At 48.0% G+C, this 19,558-nt stretch overlaps 1 protein-coding gene across 5 annotated transcripts in view; it reads right to left on the reverse strand.

Annotated features, from left to right (window-relative positions):
- CADM3 (cell adhesion molecule 3) overlaps positions 1–19,558 on the reverse strand; it is a 185,291-nt gene that overhangs the window by 66,146 nt on the left and 99,587 nt on the right. For 4 of the 5 annotated variants that reach the window (XR_003853001.1, XM_029580326.1, XM_029580328.1 and 1 more), the window contains 2 exons: positions 3,296–3,439; positions 1,937–2,089 (listed from right to left, as the gene is read on the reverse strand). Coding sequence is in view for 4 of the 5 variants with exons in the window: in XM_029580326.1 (XP_029436186.1) it covers positions 1,937–2,089; positions 3,296–3,439 (297 nt within the window). In the remaining variant the exon portion in view is untranslated. The remainder of the gene's footprint in view (positions 1–1,936; positions 2,090–3,295; positions 3,440–19,558) is intronic. The other variant, XM_029580329.1, reaches the window with a different exon arrangement.

A 19,558-nucleotide genomic window follows, 5' to 3' on the forward strand; every position in this document is an offset into this window, starting at 1 on the left:
AAGTGATCCATCAAAGGTCATACATTAAGTGGCAGTTAGGAGAATAGCTACAGGTTTGACTGTGACACGACTGCACTTAGAGAGAGCTGCAGTCCTATGTGCAATTTGTTTTCTAGTGAATATTAGGTACGTGCTCAAAAGGAAGGATGCCCAGCATGAAAGAAGCTTCTTGTTTAGTCACAAAACCTGCTATGGCACAGGTAACAGCAAGGCAAGCTTCCATTATGCACACGGATACGCACAAATCCACTGCCCCAGCACAGGAGAGGTGCCTCATGGGAAGGATCAGTGCAAGCTTCACAAACACACATGCACTGCCTGATGGGAAGGCAAGATGGCTGTCAAATCTGGTGGCAAGAAAGGTGCTGGGGGGACAGATTGTGCCATCTGACACTCTGTTAAAAGAAATGGTGTTAAAAGAAAGGAAAAACACGTAAAGAAACCAAATTAATGAAGCCATGGGAAGAAAAGGGAGCAAAGACACAGGAGTGAAAGTTCCTCACGCCAACGCACAGATTCGCACTGCCCCACCGTGGAACAGGTACGGCACAAAAAGCAGCAGCAGCAGGAGCAGCGTAGGCTGCCCTCATGCACATGCAGACATGTAGTATTTGAGCAGGGCAGCCTGGTGCTCCATGACATCTGGAAGATACCCAGAGTGGAGTAATACAGTGGGGATTCTTTATTCATGTGAAGCAGCCCCCGTGGATGAGATCCTGCATAGTCTGTGTGGTTAGGAGACACTAAGAGGCCAATATTCAAAGCCGAACATCTATGTACATTAGCCAGGTGAGACTTATCTGGCTAGCTTGAACGGGATATTCAGCAGCATTATTGCTTCTTAGCTGGATAAGTGTTATCCAGCCAAGTTTAGACTTGCTATGGACTTAACCGGAGAAGTACAAATATTGCTACTTATCCAGCTAAGTTTATTTATTTATTTATTTATTTATTTATTTAAATAATTTATATACCGGAGGTTCCTGTATAATATACATATCACCCCGGTTTACATAGAACAGATAAGTAGTGCTGCTCTGACCAGCCAGCTAAGTAGCGTTTGAATATCGGCCTCTGGAGGTTTTAGACCTCAGTGATTCAGTTGAGGTTCTGCTGGTCAGACTGGCCCCTGGATCTTTGCATGGAAGCTTCCCGCCCTCCAACCCACTACTAAGCTGGGCCTATTTTCTACCCCGAGAGGAGAGATGCAGAGCCTGCCACAGAATGCCCTCCTTTCGGGAGTCCGCCTTTGTGAGTAATGTCTTTTGCCAAAGTGGGTACTGTGAGCTGGAATCTCCTGGCTTTCCTGGAATTTTCCAACTGAAAGTGCTATCAAGTCAGCTCACAGGAGCAGGAACTTAGCCTACAACTATGGCTGGCATGAAGTAGCTGCGAGTCTGCAGTTTAGCTGGTTTAGCCCTGCCTGGAACGTGTGCCTCAAGGACTGTAATTTGTTTGCTGCTAGAACATTGTCTCAGTTCAGGAATGTAAGTGCCCTGTCGGTGAAGGTACCTGTGGATTGGACTTGTAAATCTACTCTTCCTATAAATAAAATAGATGCAGCCTGGAATCACAATCTATGGTGAGATCTACATTCTTTACTGTGCTCTGGTAACCCCAGCATCAAGCTAGAGGTGTTGTCCTAAAATCTACAGAGTTTGTGTCATTAAAATAAAAAGCTAGGCCTCCACAGAGGGGTATAGTGCGCCTTCCCAAGCAGATGATTCCGCCTCCAGTTCCACCCCAACACCTGACCAACCATTGACCATTAAACCCTTAACGGCCCCTCTGACGGATTCTTACCCCACGCTGCTCCACCACAGAAGAGAGTCAGCCCGGACAGCAGCATTGCCAGCATCCCTCACACACACACACACACACACACACACATCCTACACACAAACATACACTGTGTGAATGTGCGGTGCTCTCTTACCCAGCACTGTCACCAGGGCTTTGGCTGTTCGCACAGGCATAGTGAAAATGGAACAGGTATATTCTCCCTCGTCTGCCATCAGGATGTTGCTAATACTAATAGTTAGCTCTTTCGGGGTGGATTTCACCAGCTGGATTCGGTTATCTCTAAGAGCTTCAGGAAAGGAAGAGAAAGAGACGGGCAGAGAGAGGGAGAGAAAAAAAAAAAAAAGAGAAAAATCTAATCAGCCTGAGACGTGTAAGACCTGCAGGGGTGAATCAGACACAGGTGAGACCCGCAGGGGTGAGTCAGGGATGATGTGAGACTACCAGGGGTGAATCTGACACGTGTGAGACCAGCAGGGGTGAGTCAGGGATGGCATGAGACTACCAGGGGTGAACCTGACACGTGTGAGTCCCACAGGGGTGAGTCAGGGATGGCGCGAGACTACCAGGGGTGAATCTGACACGTGTGTGACCTGCAGGGGTGAGTCAGGGATGGCGTGAGACTACCAGGGGTGAACCTGACACATGTGAGACCTGCAGGGGTGAGTCAGGGATGGCGTGAGACTACCAGGGGTGAACCTGACACGTGTGAGACCTGCAGGGGTGAGTCAGGGATGGTATGAGACCTGCAGGGGTGAACCTGCCACGTGTGAGACCTGCAGGGGTGAGAATCAGACACAGGAGAGACCAGCAGGGGTGAGTCAGGGATGTGAGACAGGCAGGGGTGAATCAGACACAGGAGAGACCCGCAGGGGTGAGTCAGGGATGGTGTGAGACTACCAGGGGTGAACCTGACACATGTGAGACCAGCAGGGGTGAGTCAGGAAGGGTATGAGACTACCAGGGGTGAACCTGACACGTGTGAGACCTGCAGGGGTGAGTCAGGGATGGTATGAGACTACCAGGGGTGAAGCAGACACGTGTGAGACCAGTCGAGGTCACTTGGGGACAGTATGAGACCATCAGGGTGAATTGGAGATGGTGTAAAACCCGCACTGCTGAATCTGAGATGTACAAGACCAGTAAGGGTGAGTCAGAGATGGTATGAAACTACCAGGGGTCAATTTGATACATGCGAGACAAGCAGAGGTCAATTGGGGACAGTATGAGACCAGCAGGGTTGAATAAGAAAACGTATGAGACCTGCACTGGTGAAACAGGGACAGTATGAGACCAGCAGGATGAACCGGACCTGTGTGAGTCCAGCAGGTGCGAATCAGAGATGGCACGAGGCCACTAAGTGTGAATCAGGTATCGTGCAAGACCTATAGTGTGAACCTGTGACTGTGCGAGACTTACAGTGGTCAATCAGAGCTGGTACAAGACGAAGAGGGCGTGAATCAGAGAAAGTGCAGGACCATCCGTCCCCACTCACCTCTCTTCTCGCCGAAGTAAAGTGTCTGCTGCTGTGGGTTGGACCATTGCAGGGATGAATTGTCTGGTTCCTCCACCGTACAGGATAGTTTCACCGTGCCACCAACCACCACCGTCTCATCCATAGTCTCTGGCTGACTCGCTGCTAAAAGAGAGAAAGAGCCACACGTCAGGGGGTTACTCACTGGCCAAAGCCACGTCCCATGGACCCTTCACTGGGCATCATCGGGGAGACCTCCCAGGGCTGGGGGTGAGCTTTGCCTTGATCACTCTTAACGCCTTTTAGCCCCCCCCCCCTTCCTCACGGCATCAGCTGCCCAGCCTCGTGCTCTCTTTCAGCACACGGTCGGCATTCAGGCCGCGGTGAGCTCCGACACCTTAACAACAGGCTCAAGGGCAACCCCGGAGTCCCATCAGGCGCCAGTCCCAGCCTGACCAGACGCTGGCGCAAACAAAAGAAATATTCCGCCCGTCTCATTGGTTTGCTTACACTTACACCGCAATGCAAACGTTTCCCTTTACCACTGCACCAAAACTTCAGGGGGGGGTCAGCCACGCACCTCTCTCTACCTGGGATAGCGCACTGCGCCCCCAAGCTCACGTTTCCAAGACATTCAGAGCATCCTCGCTGTATTGCTGCAAAGTTACGGCTTCCCCTTCCCACCCCACCAAAAAAAGGGAAGCGGATGAAAAGTTAAAAGAAAATGTAGCAGGTTGTTTGCTTCTCTGCTGAAAATCTGCTGTTAGGTAGCAGGAAATCCAGCAGAGTAATTGGCGGGGATGACACTTTTATGAGTAAATGGCTGTTTAAGGAGGTAAAGTTCCTGGACTGCTACCATCACTTTCAGGTTGTGACACAGGAGCATGTGTGAGCTATCAAGGTCACAACCCGCCTGTCCCCCCCACCAGCTTGCCTTCTGCTGGCCCCATTGAGATAACACAGGGCTCTTCACATCCCTGCCCAGCGCAGGGGAGGTGCGAGGGGGCATATGGGGATGGGGCAGGCACATTCAGACAGGCCTGCAACCATGCCCCACCCCCTCAGCTTCCTCGGGGTCAGGGGTGGGGGCGGGTTCAGGCTGTCGTTGTCCCGTCTTTGCCTTGACGTTACAGAAATCAGGAATTAACAGGGGGGAAGGCGCATGTGCCACTCAGGGGCCACGGGGTTATGGAGCCACAGCCTCCTCCAGGTGGGGGCACTCTTGGGCAGGGAGTGCCGAGGTCAAGGTGCTGCCACCTCCAGTTCCTCCTCGGCTGTGGGAAACCTCAGTCAAGTTAGTACAAGAGCCGGATATGCAGAAAGCAATTCTTTATCCTGGGTGCCAAGCAGGTGTCAGCTAAGCGTCACAAAGCAGAGACACAGTGGAAGAATGCATATAGTTTGTGGCCAGAACAAACCAAAATAATCTACAAAAACAAGGTATCCCCATAGTCTGTGTTTGAATATTGGGTTGGTAGGCGGATAATAAGAATTGCGTGACTTACACTGTCTCAGATGAGGGTATAATTATGTGCATAGTTTTTTCCTTCTCCAGGGGACTTCTCTTTTTACTGTGACTAAAAGGGTGCTTGTGTCTGAGGATCTGAAGATGGCAAAGAGGTATGATGAGGCAGTGACTATGGCCACAGAGATGCTGGGCTGCATGGAGAGAGAGGCATACCCTGCACACGACACTAATAGGGATATTCACTCGTTTAAAACAAATGTGACATCTGAAATAAATGGATCCCAATTGTTTCATTTATGGGGCCCACAAAACAAATGGGGACCATCCCATTAATTAAACATATTCTATTAGTTTCATTTGTTTTGACCCCCATTCACTTCTATGGGCTATTGAAGTTTAAGGGCCATAGAAGTCACTGGGGAACAGCAGTGCCATTTATTAATTGTAACTAAATAACTAAAGCAGCCAGTCATTCCCTGTGAAGACAATGGGGAAAACAGATGTAAGTAGGCATATCAATCAGCCTTTCCCTGTGAGTCATGTGTGACCTCACAGCCTTGTCATACACTAGGCAAGACATATTGGCAAGGAGACTACAGAGACAAGATGGACAAAAAATCAGAGTGAAGATTGTTTCTATCTAGCCTACCACTGCTCTCTGGATCCAGTGATGCTGATCCTGGAGTCTGAGCATGTGTGACGAGTATTGCTCATTTCTTCTGAGACTTTGTTCTGGAAGGAGGCTGTAGTATATATTGAGCTCTACTTTCACAGAGTTTTCAAAAATTCAAGCTTCACTTGTACTTCAATTTTAGAAAAATCTTTTTGGCTGCCTGCTGCTAGGACTGCTGCACTGGTCTCACCCACTGAGAAAGGGCCTCTCTACTTGCCTGTTATGCCTCAGATATACCACCACAATAACCTGACTGTTACCTCTCTGCCTGCCTGCTATGCCCCATATTCTACCTAAGGGGCTTGTTACTGCTTTGCCTACCTGTGAATCCCCTTACACTACCACAGGAGTCTTGGTGCTACTGATCTGCCTATCTGCTAATCCCATTATTCCACCTTGGGTTCATGATGCTACTGCTTCATGGGAGTTTTGGTGCCTCCATGTTGTTTACTCTTGTTAGTTTGTTGGTTATGGTTATACTTTGTATGTCACCAGACAAAAAATATGAAAACAATTAAAATAAAAACAAGCTTTCCCTACTTACTCCATCCATTTTATGGTTCATCCTTTTCTTCTAACTCTCTGCAATCTCATCTTGGTTCTTTGACCCTGATTGTTTGTTGATTATACTGGGGTGATTATTTGTCTAAAAAAAACCCCAGTTAGAAGTAAAAATATAGGCACAAGAGAAAAGATGCTCAGAAAAAAAGCCATTTCAATTTCCTGAATGTCATAAAAGTTACAGTAGTGAAAGAGAATCATGCAAAACTAGAAAATCAGTAAACAGCTAGAGTTCAGCTATAGAATATGGGAAAAGGTTTGTAAATAAAGCAACCCACACATTATACCAGGAAAACCAATCTACACTCAATAGAAACCATTTACTTGTTCTGACTGTAATAACAGTTTTATTCAGAAAGCCTACTTCACAAGAAAATCAAACTTCCACTCAGCAGCTAGAAAAAGTTCAAGCAGGGAATGTAATAAAAGCTTATGTCAACAAAATAATACTTATCACAGTTCATTCTCTTGTACTGAATCTGACAATTGAAAAAGGGCTTCAACAGAATGACTGGCATCTCCCATACCACTCTACCTTGCTGCTTTTCCCCTCATGCTACCCCTTGAGGATCTTTGTGCCGCTCAGCCTTGCTGCCATGCTAAACTTTATACCTTGGGGTTCTTTCTACTACTGTGCTTTGCTGCCACACCTCAGACCTTACACCTTGAGGCGTTCCTGCCACTCTGGGGGGCTACTTTGCACCTCTCATGTCATTTTGGTGTTTTGATACCATTCTTTGGGCTGCTGTTCTCTATCAGTGCCTTGGGGTTTTTCCTGCCATTTTTCAGCTTCGTTCCCCTTTCACGGTGCCTTAGAATGCTGATGCTACTTTTGATGCCACTTTGCCTCACCTGCTGCCAGCAAGAGTTTATACCACTATAGAAAAGTTCAAAAATAAATAAATAAATAAATATTGCCGGTGCCCTTATTTGAGCCCTGAGGTGTTCTTCCCACAGTAGCTTTCTTCTTTCCTCCTCTAATGAAGTCTTGGACAAGTCCTGCCAATGCAGATACCCATTTGCCCCTTTACAGAGCCTTAGGCTGTTTATGCCACTTTGCCACAGTCTAGATACCTGGGAGTTCTTTCCTCCTTCTGATGACGTCTTCCCACAAATTCCTTAAGAATCAATGATTAAACCCCAATTCTTGAGCCCAAAATAGGCTGCAATGCTTTAATGACTTTAATGGCAAATGAAAAAACAAAATTAATAAATGACTTTTTTTGTTTTGAAACTATTTAAATAAATTTGAGGTCCCCACGAAATGAATAAATGAAACAAAAAGGAATTTTTCTATTCTGCACATCCCTAGTCGCTGATGAGGCTTCACCTGGAGCACTGTGTTCAATTCTGGAGGCCAGATCTCTAAAGAGAGAAAAGGATAAAAGCAGTCCAGGGAAAGGTAAATAAAATGGTGCAGGGTCTGCACCGAAAGACTTATAAGATGAGATATGATGAACTATGTATAACCTAGAGGAGAAGAGAGACAAAAGAAATATCATACAGACTTCTTAATACCTGAAAGGTATTAATAATGCACAAGAATCACGCCTTTTCTGAAGGAGCGACAGCTGTAGAACTAGGGGTCATGAAACAAAGCTCCAGGGCAGTTAAGACTCAGCAACAAATGTCAGGAAATATTTCTTCATGGTGGTAGATGCCTGGAATGCCCTCCTGGAGTTGGTGGTGGGGGCAAAAACTAACTGAATTCAAAAGGGTGTGGGATCCCTAGTGGCAAGAGGATGGAACTGAAGTGTGGAGCAGGACGTATAACCCTAAACATCTTGCTGGGAAGACTGGTTTGGTCTTTACCTGCCATAACTTACTATTTTACAATGTTACCAAGGCGCTCAGACTTTTAGCTGGCTAAAAATCCACTTAGGAGAGAGTCCGCAGTTCCATAGATCTTGTCCAAGCCTTTGAAACTCTACCTCATTATTTATTCAGCCCAGCATGTAAATGCTAGCATCAGCCACTAGGGGGATGCCAAGGGCATTCTAGCTGATTGCATGTGCTCTCTGTTCTTTCCCATGTGCTGCAGCGGGGAACTCTCTCTCGCTCTATGCTGTGAAGTTCTTACAGCCCAAAGAAATCTGTGCTATCAATAATGCTGCCTCTCCTCCCACACACCGACATAATCTGAAAGGATCAGTCTCACCCGGTGATTTTAAGAGCTATGGCAAGCTTTTAACGGGGACATTGCTTGCAGCGAAGGCATTTCCATAACACGATTCCGAGTTGAAGAAGCAGAGCTTTACTTGGCCTGTTTGGAGATATCCCTGTAAAACAAACCTTGCCTTTGGCCCTTACGAGGCCAAAGGTGCCTGGTCCTGGTTTATGATGTCATAGGTGACCCAGGGGGTAAAACTGCTGTGTTGATGTTAGAACAGGCAAAACCTATCCTGCAGATGGCTCCATTTTAAAGCTATAGCTGTATAATATCGCATCACAAATCTGCCAGACTCCCTGAACAAGAGTGCCTGGGAGCAAGGTTATACAAGAACAACAATCCTGGACTCAAGAGGTCGTATATTCTTCAAGAGGCTTCCAAAATGCCAAACTAAGTCTGAGCCATGAGTCCCTTCTTGGCCTTTTGACTGAGACAGGAACCAATTAAGCGTGCCTTGGGCCTCCACAACCCGTTCTCGTTCTGCCTTAATAAGACACTTAGCGTTAAATCCAACCCTCTATGGGCCCCAGCGACTGCCTCATCTGCCTCCCCCACTACTCAGCCGCTTAATTCATCAATAGTCTGAGAACCGGTGAGGGCAACTCCAGGCCTCAAGGGCTGCAAACCAGTTGGGATTTCAGGATAATCAGATAAACAAATGTCTGGCTGGAATTCTAGTCTGAAGGCTGCTTTTTGACCAAACAGTGCCCTCCAAAGTGGCATCTAAATCTTGTGGTCCCAGTCAGCCATGGTTTCATGAGACAACCAAATGAAAGAGAACGGCGCAAAGATCAAGTGCCGCAAAATAAATCATGATACACATACGCTGCGGACAGCTATTGTACTACTAGTAAACAAGCCGGAAAACCTTTTCTATCTAAATCTGTGTCACAAGCTGAGACTTTCCCAAAAAAAAGCTTTTTCAGATAATTGCACATTTTCCCAATAAAACTGAATCTTGTGCTATTGAAAATTTGTCTCTCACAGCAGATCAATTTGCCATTTTTTTTTTGACAATAAAAGTGACTACCGTTAGAAAGAGTTTTTGTCAAACTAGCTGAATAACCCTATATTGGCAGAGAATAGATGAAGTAAAGAATTCTGATCAAGCCTGGCTCTGTCATGTAACTGGATTGCACTCAATCTAACTTCCTCTCCTTTTGCAAAGAATGATGGCCTTATGAGTTCCTCCACGTCTGCCTTAGATCCGATGCCTACGAAATCTGTTAAGAAGGCGGAACTAGGCCTGACAGAGCCTCTATCGATTGTAATTAATACCAGCCTGACTTCAGGTTTTATGCCCCCTAGTTTAAAACATGCTAGGATTCGTCTGCTGATTGAAAACGGAGTCTCCGCATCCTGAAAATGTTGCTCATTATCACCCAATCGCCAATATTCCTTTCGGTGCGAAAGTGATTGAGAGCGCCATGGCCGATCAACTGTAGAAATTCTTGGACAATACTAATGCACTACACCCTGGGCAATCAAGATTTAGACAGGGCTAATGCACGGGAGCTATGCTCCTGGCCCTGCTAAATGAGACTGGACTTCAAACTGACAGAGGAAACGATGCCCTGGTCGTCTTCATAGACATGACGGCTTGCCTTCGACACAGTTGATCATCAACTTCTTATTTCAAGACTTGTTGACCTGGGCATAGATGAGACAGTGCTAGCCTGGTTTAAATCTTTTTTTTTTGGCAGGGCATATTTTTCAGAACAGTTGGAATAATTCACTATCAGAACCTAGATGTCTTGTCAGTGGAGTTGCCCCAAGGCTCTGTTTTAGCACCTGTCCTTATTCAATATAACTTTAGCACCATGAGCGACACTTCTTCAAAGTCTAAGGTTCTGTTCCTATTTATACCCAGATGTTTATGGACCCAACGCATACTGAAAGTATTGCTGATTTTAATTATTATCTTAACTGGGTTTCCAACTGGTTATTTTCACATAAACTTAAATCCCAGTAAATCTGAAGCTACGTGAATTTCTAAATGAAACAGCAATTCTATACAGTAAACTTAGGTTCTCACATGTCTGGAATACCAGTGAAAGAAAATGTAACTACATTAGTAAAAAAAAAACTGGAGTTATTTATTTAACAGTTTTTCTATACCGACATTAGTAGGCACATCATATCGGTTTACATTAAAACTCTAGATGGAAAATACAAGGAACAGGGAGCGGGGGAAAGGGACAACAAGAGGAACATGTACAACAATTAGTTAGGCCTGTCTATGTCCCAACAACTACTAGCTTTGATTTGGTCGATGTTTTATAATCTTCATTTTATTCGTCACGTCAAGCCTTTTTTTTTTTTTAGGAAAACAATATTTATAAACCTTGCTCCATTCCCTGGCAACGGAACATTTTGCACTACTGCAATACTTTTCATCTTGGCCTATCAACGAGGAGAATTCAGTTACTTCAAAATACTGCTGCCAAACTGATCGTCGGCTCATGAAAATTTGATCAAGCCACTCCACCTCTGAAAGATCTTCCTTGGCTCCCAACCGTGGTGCGAAGAAAATGTAAAAGTTTTCTGGCTGGTGTGCAAAGCTTTGCCTACAGGCCACCCTAATTACTGAGCAAGCACGGGGACGCCTTATGTGCAAGTCAGAAAGTCGCGCTCATTCCGACATCGCTTGCGTATTAATCTTTCCTTTCCTAGGACCAGGTAAAAGCGTGCTAGAGGGAGTTTTCGGTTCCCAAGGGTCTTGCTCTGTGGAACACTTTACCTCGGGAGCTTCGTTTAGAAAAGCAGCGCAAGCTTGGCGTTTTAATCAGGTTTTTAATGAGTGCTGCAGATTTCTTTGCTTTAATCTTGGATTGGACTTCATTTTTCCAATTAAAGACGTCAGGTCACCTAAAACCTCTTTTGCATTCAGCCAGTTTTTCGTACAGTCATCCAAGTGTAAATCTTTCCTGGCACCGGCTAGTGCAACTCTTTGCATGCCAGCTTTACCACGGAAAACCTCAAGCCCTCTTCAAGTTACTCAAAATGCTGCCGCACGCCTGGTTCCTGGGGGGCCAAGTCGCAAAGCACATTTCTCCTGTACTGACGTCTTTACCCTGGCGGATCCTATCTAAAATAGCAGTGATCGTACACAATCTCCTTTATAACGTTCCCTCCCCCTGGATCGGCACCTGCCCTGTTCATCGAATAGGGGTTTACGCGAGGTTCCTTCCCCCAGGCTAGCCCGACTATGCAAACCTCGTGAGCGCTCAACTCATCTTTGCTTCTAATACCGGGAACTTCTCTGCCTCCTTCCTTATGACTTACAAAAAGATTCTAAGATTAAAAAAACAAAAAAACAACAACCTCCTTAAAACAAGCACTTGCTTTCTGAAGCCTTTGCATCGTTGGTTGAATCCTAGGCAATATTTTGTTTACTATCAAGCAGACGCAGAAACTTAAAGCTATTGCCTAGGCTGGCGCAAGCTATTTGTTCTGTTTTTATTTTTATGTTTTAAGAACTGTGTATGTTTGGATGGACCCCCCCCCCCCCCCCCCCCGCCCTGAAATAAAGAAACAGTCTCAGTGATGGGATTTTCTGCTGTGTGATGTTTCCTGACGTGTCTGATGATTGGGATACGATGCCTCATGTTTCATGTTATTAGTAACGCATGCCGCTCGGGTAAGATTGTTTAAAAGAGGATTAGCAAATAAAAATAAACATCAACCATGCATGCATGCCGCCTTAGTTGCAGGGAAATCTATTTCACGTATACTGATCAGGGCTATCCTAGAAAGCAGACCGGTTTGTGGCCTTCCAGGACCGGAATTGGCCACTCCCTGGATTAAGAGGCCAATGTCCTGCCATCTGACCCCCACCGGGGACACGAAAGTGGAGCACGAACCAACTGGGATTAAGTTTCCCATGGCCAGAAAGAAAAAAAAAGGCAAAACTGCCATGGAATCCTCATCGCCTCCGACCCGGATGGTTCTCGATGGGCGCCGGACTTGAGGGCTCCCTGCTGAGAGCCAGATGGGAAGGTGCCAGCGGAGCGAGCTGGCATCCGATGGCTCATTGAGAAGAACTGACCGTATAGAAACAAGGCGGGAGGTGGGTGCTCGATGCCTCCCAGAAGAGAGATGGGCAGCTTGAAGGACATATGCCCAGAAGTAACAGTGAGCTGCAGCACTTAAGTACATCAGACCTGCTGGAATAGACTGAGGCGGTGTGTATGTGTGAAGAGGAGATTACTCTGTCTGGCTGGAGAGCACATTAGACTATAAAATAAATGGAGAATGGATTAGACTTTATTGTTTAACAGCATAGAATGCATTAGGTGCGAGGAGTAATGCAGAGAACTGCATTAGCTCAACAGAGTGCACTGTAATAATGGCTCCCAAGCTCCCTCCTCTGATCCTACATTTGACTGCTGACGGGAAGCACACATGAAATGCTCCTTTCCCCGCCTCCCCACCCAGGGACCCTTAAGAGATCAAAGTTCTGGGCTCTCTTTGGCAATCCGAAAAAAAAAAAAGGCCTTTCCAGAAACCCGGGCACACAGTTCTTGGGTGCTGAAACTACCCAGCAGCTGGCAACGTTCAGAGGAACTTGGCGCAGCTCCACATGTATGAGATCTGGCTCGGCAACTCAACAACATTTTTTAACCAGTGCTCTACAAATGAGGGGGAAATCCGACTTTCAAAGTTTCCATGGAGTCCCTGTGCTGGTCCAATTCATCGGGCAGGCGTTTAGTAGCCGTGTGGGGGCCTGGAGAAAGCACTGGAACCTCTGCATTGCACTGAGCCAAGAGAAGTAGACTCTAGCGATGGTGGAAGAAATGGACTTCCCTTGGTCCTTCTTCAGATGGAAGGTTCGATGACGTCATCGCTGGATTCTGGTCAGTTAACAGATATCGATGGGAATGGATCCCTCTGGAATGTTCTCAGGGTAGTAATATGATGGCGCAATAAATGGCCTTCATATAAATCTGGTCACAAAATAAGAGTCTGCACAGACAGTATGCCCATGCAAGCAATTACCTGCACATTAAGGAAAGATTAAAATATTTGAAAAAAGTATGGAAAGCACAAGATGGGAGAGATGATGGAAAACCGGGGGCATTTTCCTTCTCCCGTCCCTGGAGATAGCAGAGATGTAGATGTAGGGTAATAACGGTCTGATGCCCAACAGAAGCGCTGAAAGGCCTTCAAAGGGATTTGTTTAAAACATTTCACAGGTGGGGATGTGACTAAGCCTTTGGCCTCGTCTGTCAACCACTTCCAATAGTACCAGTCTGTTCTTAATGGTTTGCCGTAACGACAAGATGAGATGGGAATAAAGAATGAGGAACAGAGAGAAGCAAAGCTTCATCCAAGTCCCAGCTTCCCCTCATTAAAATCCTGGATTTATATAAAGCAGTCACCCTCTCTCAGTGACCCCCTACACGGTGTTAAGCAGAGTGCCGCAAGGATCGGTGTTGGGCCTGGTCCTGTTCAATATCTTTGAGAGCGACATTGCGGATGGGATAGAAGGTAAAGTTTGTCTTTTTGTGGATGATACTAAGATCTGCAACAGAGTGGACACCCTGAAGGAGTGGAGAGAATGAGACATGATTTAAGGAAGTTTGAACGGTGGTTGAAGATATGGCAACTGGGATTCAATGCCAAGAAGTGCAGAGTCCTGCATCTGGGGTGTGGTAATCCAAAAGAGCTGTATGTGATGGGGGGTGAAGGGCATGGAGCAAGAGAGGGACCTTGGGGTGATAGTGTCTGGCGATCTGAAGATGGTGAGGCAATGTGACAAGGCGATAGCTAAAGCCAGAAGAATGCTGGGCTGCATAGAGAGAGGAATAACCAGTAAGAGAAAGGAGGTGATAATGCCCTTGTACAGGTCCTTTGTGAGGCCTCACCTGGCGTACTGCTTTCAGTTCTGGAGCCCGTATCTCAAAAAGGATAGAGACAGGATGGAGGCGCTCCAGAAAAGGGCAACCAAAATGGTGGGTGGTGGGTCTCCATCAAATGACTTATGAGGACAGGCTGAAGGACCTAAATATGTACAGCCTGGAGGAGAGGAGGTGCAGGGGAGATATGACACAGACCTTCAGATACATGAAAAGTTTTAATGATGCATAATCAACAACAGACTTTTTCCGTTGGAAAGAAATCAGTAGAATTAGGGGTCATGTAATGAAACTCCAGGGAGGATGACTCAGAACCAATGTCAGGAAATATTTCTTCACAGAGAGGGTGGTGGATGCCTGGAATGCCCTTCCGGAAGTGGTGGCGAGGACAAAAACAGTAAACAAATTTAAAAGAGCATGGGATAAATACTGTGGATCCCTAAAGGCCAGAGGATGGGAATGAAGAAAACAGTGCATGGGGGTAACTTGCTGATGTGGTGGTTACTACCCTTAACCAATAAGCCTCATACTGTTGATGCAACTCCATTACTGCTCTCTGATGCAATTTCATTACTGCTCTCTGCTTTAACGACAGGGAAAAAAGAGGAAATGGGGAATTAGATTCAGACAGCAACCAACAAGGACATTGAATTTTACGGCCTGGGAAAACAAATAAGCATGGGGGGAAAACAAATAAGCACGGGAGTAACTTGCTGATGCGGCTGTTACTATCCTTAACCAATAAGCTTAATACTTCTGATGCAACTCCAGCATTGCTCTCTGATTCAACGGCAGGAGGAAACAGGGAATTGGACTCAGATAGCAGCCAAGGGCCTTGACTTTGATGGATTGGGAAACTAAATAAGGGAGTGACCTGTATGGTGCGGCAGACTGGATGGACCGTTAGGTCCTTTTCTGCCGTCAGTTTCTATGTTTCTATAAAGCTGTCACCCACTCCTAGCGCCCCTCACCTCCTCAGTGACCCCCTTATTATAAAGCTGTCATCCCCTTCCAGCTCCCCTCCTCTCAATGACCTCATTATAAAGCTGTCACCCCCTCCCAGCTCCCCTTATCTCTGTAGGCCCCTCACTATAAAGCAGTCACCCATTCTCAGCTTCCCTCATCACTCAGGGGCCGATGCAAAACAGTGCGCTCAGCTGTTTAACCCATGGTTGGACGCGTTGTTTTTGACTTAATATCATGGTGATATTAAGTCAGAGAAACCAAAAGCTTAAAAATAAATAAATAAAGTGCCGGCAGATAGGTTAGGGAAACGGATGCTTAATTAATGAGCATCCGTTTTCCTAACCCGAGGCTATACACAGGTTAGGAAAAACTGACGCTCGTAAAATTGAGTGTTCTTTTTCCGAACCCGCTGGTAGCCACCTCTTCTGGGCGCCCGTTGCCGAGGAGGCGCTAGGGGCGCGCAATTGTCCGTAGCGCCTCCTTGGCAGCGCGACCCCTCATTTAAATATTGAACCGCGCACCCAGGAGAGGTGCTGTTGCGACCGTCGCTGCCCGACGTCTCCACTCCGCCCACCTTACCGCATTGGCGACTCCCTCCGGGGTTGACGGAAGGCTGGCTGCCGCGGCGTCTCTCTCTTTCGACCTCGTCCGGCGTCCCCGGACCGGCCCGACGCTGCAATCCGCCATGTTGACCTGATGCCTAGGGGCGCGCATGTGGCGCGGCCCCACCTCAAGTAATAGAAGTGGCGCGAACTTCAGGGGCGTCCCCCTGTGATGACGTCATCCGCTTCAGATATTTAAAGGTCTCTGAATTGCTAACAACTCGAGTTAGCAAAGATAAGGATTTGTTCTATCTACTCTGCCTCCTCGGACTAACAAGGGGTACTCGCTCCTCGAGGGCCCTCGTTCCCGGACTTCTTCGGATTTCACTTCTGCCTGGAAGTCATCGCTGCCTACTACATCTGTGAGTTACCATCGCTCTCTCAGAGCTTTCCCTGGAACCAGGTACTCGCTCCTCGAGGGCCTACTTCATTCCAGCTCCTGGGCTTCTATGAGACATTGTGTGAGTGTTACCATCAGGTTCTGTCCATGAACTCTGCATACCCTGCCTACTCACTATATCTTCAGTTTCTCTACAGCTCAGTTCCAGGGATCGCTGTTCCAGTACCTGAGGGACTACAGCCCAGCCGGGCATTCCAGCTCACTACTGCCACCTCTGGTGGTTCAGTATACTGTCTAATAAAAGAACTAGTGTGTGTTTGTCTCCTAACTCTGAGCCTGACCGCTGGTCCCTCTCGGGATCTTCCCCCGGGGGCGTGGTCATCTGCCACCGGTCCAAGGATCCACCCACAACTCTCCTAAATAATAACAGGTGCCTGGCGTGCCCCTCAGTGATCATCATGAGGCAGTCACACCCTCACACCTCCCAGTTCCCCTCGTCTCTCATTGACGCTCTCACACCTCCCAGCTCCTCTCTTACCTCAGTGAGCCCCTTGTAATAAGGCAGCCACACGTCTCCCAGTGACCCCCCCCTCAATATAAAGCAAAGGAGGTTTTTGATATAAAATTGAGAGGTAGAAGACCAGACTGGTTGCTCTGGTATCCTCTTTCAAAATCCAGGGGTGTCCTCAGCATCCATTATTCCTCTCAAAGCAGATTCCTACTCATTAAGCTCTCCCCTCCTTTTCCTGCCTCTCTGCCACCACTTTATATTGATTAAAATTTCTGCACTGTGCCTTTGGACAAAGGATTATTACCTATCCAGATCGAGGAACACGCAGTGGAGGGGGGCTAGGCTGTGCAGTGTACTGGATGTTGTAGCTAGCTGGGCACCAAGACACACTGGAGAAAAAAAAAATACGCCAAATAAGATCAGTTAAAAGGCAACCGACAAGGCCATTGGGAAACAGGGCTGCCACCTCATCCAGGCCAACGCGGGAAAGCCAATCCAGCCCTGGTTTTGCCCCACTGCATGTAGGGAGATTCCTATCTCTGGGTTAACCTGGGTGAGGTGGCAGCCCCATCGGTAGAGATGACGTCTTTAGAAAGCTAGAAAAACGTTTAAGAATGAAAGCTTAAAGGGACAGCTCAAGTTCACCCCCAACACAAGCTCTCCAAAATTCCCAGCAGTTCTGGCATCACCGAACACTTGCATTTCTAAAACCGCTCACCTTGTGAAACGTAGCCTAAGGCCATAAGAACTGCTATGCAGGGTCAGTTCAATGGTCCATAGTGCCCAGTACCCTGTCCCTGACAGTGGCCATTACGTCCTCTTTCTCCAAGGACAGGGTCAATCTTCTTTTAACTTATTTTATATTGCAGGCTGAGCGTTAGATGCCATCTTGGGTCGAGCCCTACTGGGTAAGGGCTGGCCAGCTCAGGCCTTAAAACAGGCCTGGTTTACCAGGTAGCCAAAAGCCTGAAGTTAAGCAGGCTTTTTGGCCAGGTGTATACCAATAAATCCAGTACATCAATCTGGAAAAAAAAAAAGACCTGTCTGTCAACTATCATCCCTAAGGACTGAACTTGGCCATCCCTGACTATCTATCAGTAGAGAGAGATGTATACAGATGAAACGGTAATGAAGGAGATGATGGATGGATGGGAGGGGGTTAGCCTCACCTCGCTACTCTCTCCATCCTCGGAGCCGAATGCGCAGCCCCATCGATCATTGACTCTTTCTGCAAAATCGATGGCGATCTCACTCTTATTTCTTCTATGGATCTTTAATTTCTGCTGTTGCTATGAGAAACCACAACTAAAAGCCCATAGGAGCAAGGGAAACCAGGACTGGATTAGCCGTCCATGATGACACGGAGCCAAGCTGGGCCACGCTGTAATGCTCCCCTGCACGTAGCGTGGCCAAACCGGCCTGGCTTCTGGGGAGGCAGCATTCAGAGCCGTCCTGGTTTTCTGAAACTCGGTTCAAGTGCCTCATGGGGGCGTTAGGATCCCGGGCTGCATCCGGAGAGGGTGTCCGGGAAGCAGGCCTGAGCCCGGCTCTCCCTGCACAATGACCTGGTCACCCGCTGGATCTGCAGGGGCTCCAAGCATCTCGAAGGCAGGCAGGCAGCCACGTCCTCCAGGAACGGGGGGGGGGGGGGGGGGGGGGGGGGGTGGTTAATGCTGCCGGGATCCTCGCGGCTCCTCCTGGCCCGCCGGCGTTTCCATTTCCTGCCTCGCTTTCCAGGAGCAGGGGGGGGGGGGGGGCGGGAGAGCCAGGCCTCGGACTGCAATTAACCAAGGGCCGCATCCATACCAGGAAGCACTCATCTCTCCAGCTTACCCCATTCAGTCCTCCCCTTCTCCCCCCCCCTCAGGGATTCCTCTTTGTTTCCACCGCACTTTCCTAGAGCGGGTTCCATTAACCCGGCCCTGCCCGTGCCGCTCCTCACGGAGCCAGGTTCTTCCTTCACAGCTGGATGGAGGCAGAGCCGGGAGAAAGGCGGCAGCCGCAGCTACGCTAGGGTGGGCCAGGGTCGCCAACTGGCTCCCAGATTTTCAGGACAGGCTGGTCCGGTCCTGGTTTTACCTCCTGAGTGCATGCTGGGAGTTGTGGCCTTGCTTTTTTTTTTGTCGGGGAAGGCAATAGGGAAATCAGAAGTCCAACTCAACTGCATGCAATGGATCTACACCAGGCCTCTTTTTAGGTCTCTGACAGGTTGATGCCACCTGGGGGCGATATCAGCCCATTACATCCCAACCCTGGGTCCTGTAGGGGGGGTCCCAAGAATAAAGACCAATCTAAATGAATATTCAAAGAAAACCATGTATGCTTTGCCTGTACATTAAAAATGGAATACAGTGCACAGGGAAAACTCACATTTTCAACTGCAAAACATAATCAGGGGGGGACTGCTAGTGAGCAGAGATGCAACCTCCGAGGAGGTTACAGATGTTGCTTCCTCTGCCTCTGATGTTTCATTGGTCTCCACGGCCAAGTCCGGGATCACTGATCGTCTGGGAAGCGCTTCCTCCTCAGCCATTTTCTCCAGCTCCGCTTTTACTGAGGCCGAATCTGGCCCACTGATCGTCTCAGCTCCAGTACCGGAGACTGGAGTTGAACCTGGCTCCCCACCCTGGCCAGGGGGTAGCACCAAGGGGCTCATCCCCCGCTCCTCAGCTGCCCAGGACTCAGAAGGCTGCGGGCCGGCTGGTGGTGGGTTGGAGAGAGGGGCGAGAGGTTTCCTCTGCGTTTCCGCCAGGAGGATGATTTTCTGCCCCCCTGAGCCACAAGGGGGGATCTCGCCAGAGGAAATGTGCCTGGGACTCGCTCTACCCGTGAGAGCTGATGTTCCGGTGATCGGATCTCTGATGATGTAACTGCTTTGGGGTCTGATGTTTCAGGCCCTTGCTGGTAATTGGGCCTGGATCTTCTGAGTCCGATCCCAAGTCCCCTGTCCCATAAGAGACCAACATCCTCCTCCTGACTTTGGGAGCAGGCTTTCCCTCCCCTGTGCGCTTGCCCCACACCCAGTCCACCCCTGGCTCCTCCCTTTCCAGGCCTTATTTCTCCCTCTCCCTCTGCAGGGGTCTTGGGAGGGTTCAATGCTTCTCCCATGGGGGGGTTGACTCAGGCGTGGGCCCT

Source organism: Rhinatrema bivittatum, chromosome 16 (assembly GCF_901001135.1).
Source record: "Rhinatrema bivittatum chromosome 16, aRhiBiv1.1, whole genome shotgun sequence".
Classification (NCBI taxonomy): domain Eukaryota; kingdom Metazoa; phylum Chordata; class Amphibia; order Gymnophiona; family Rhinatrematidae; genus Rhinatrema; species Rhinatrema bivittatum.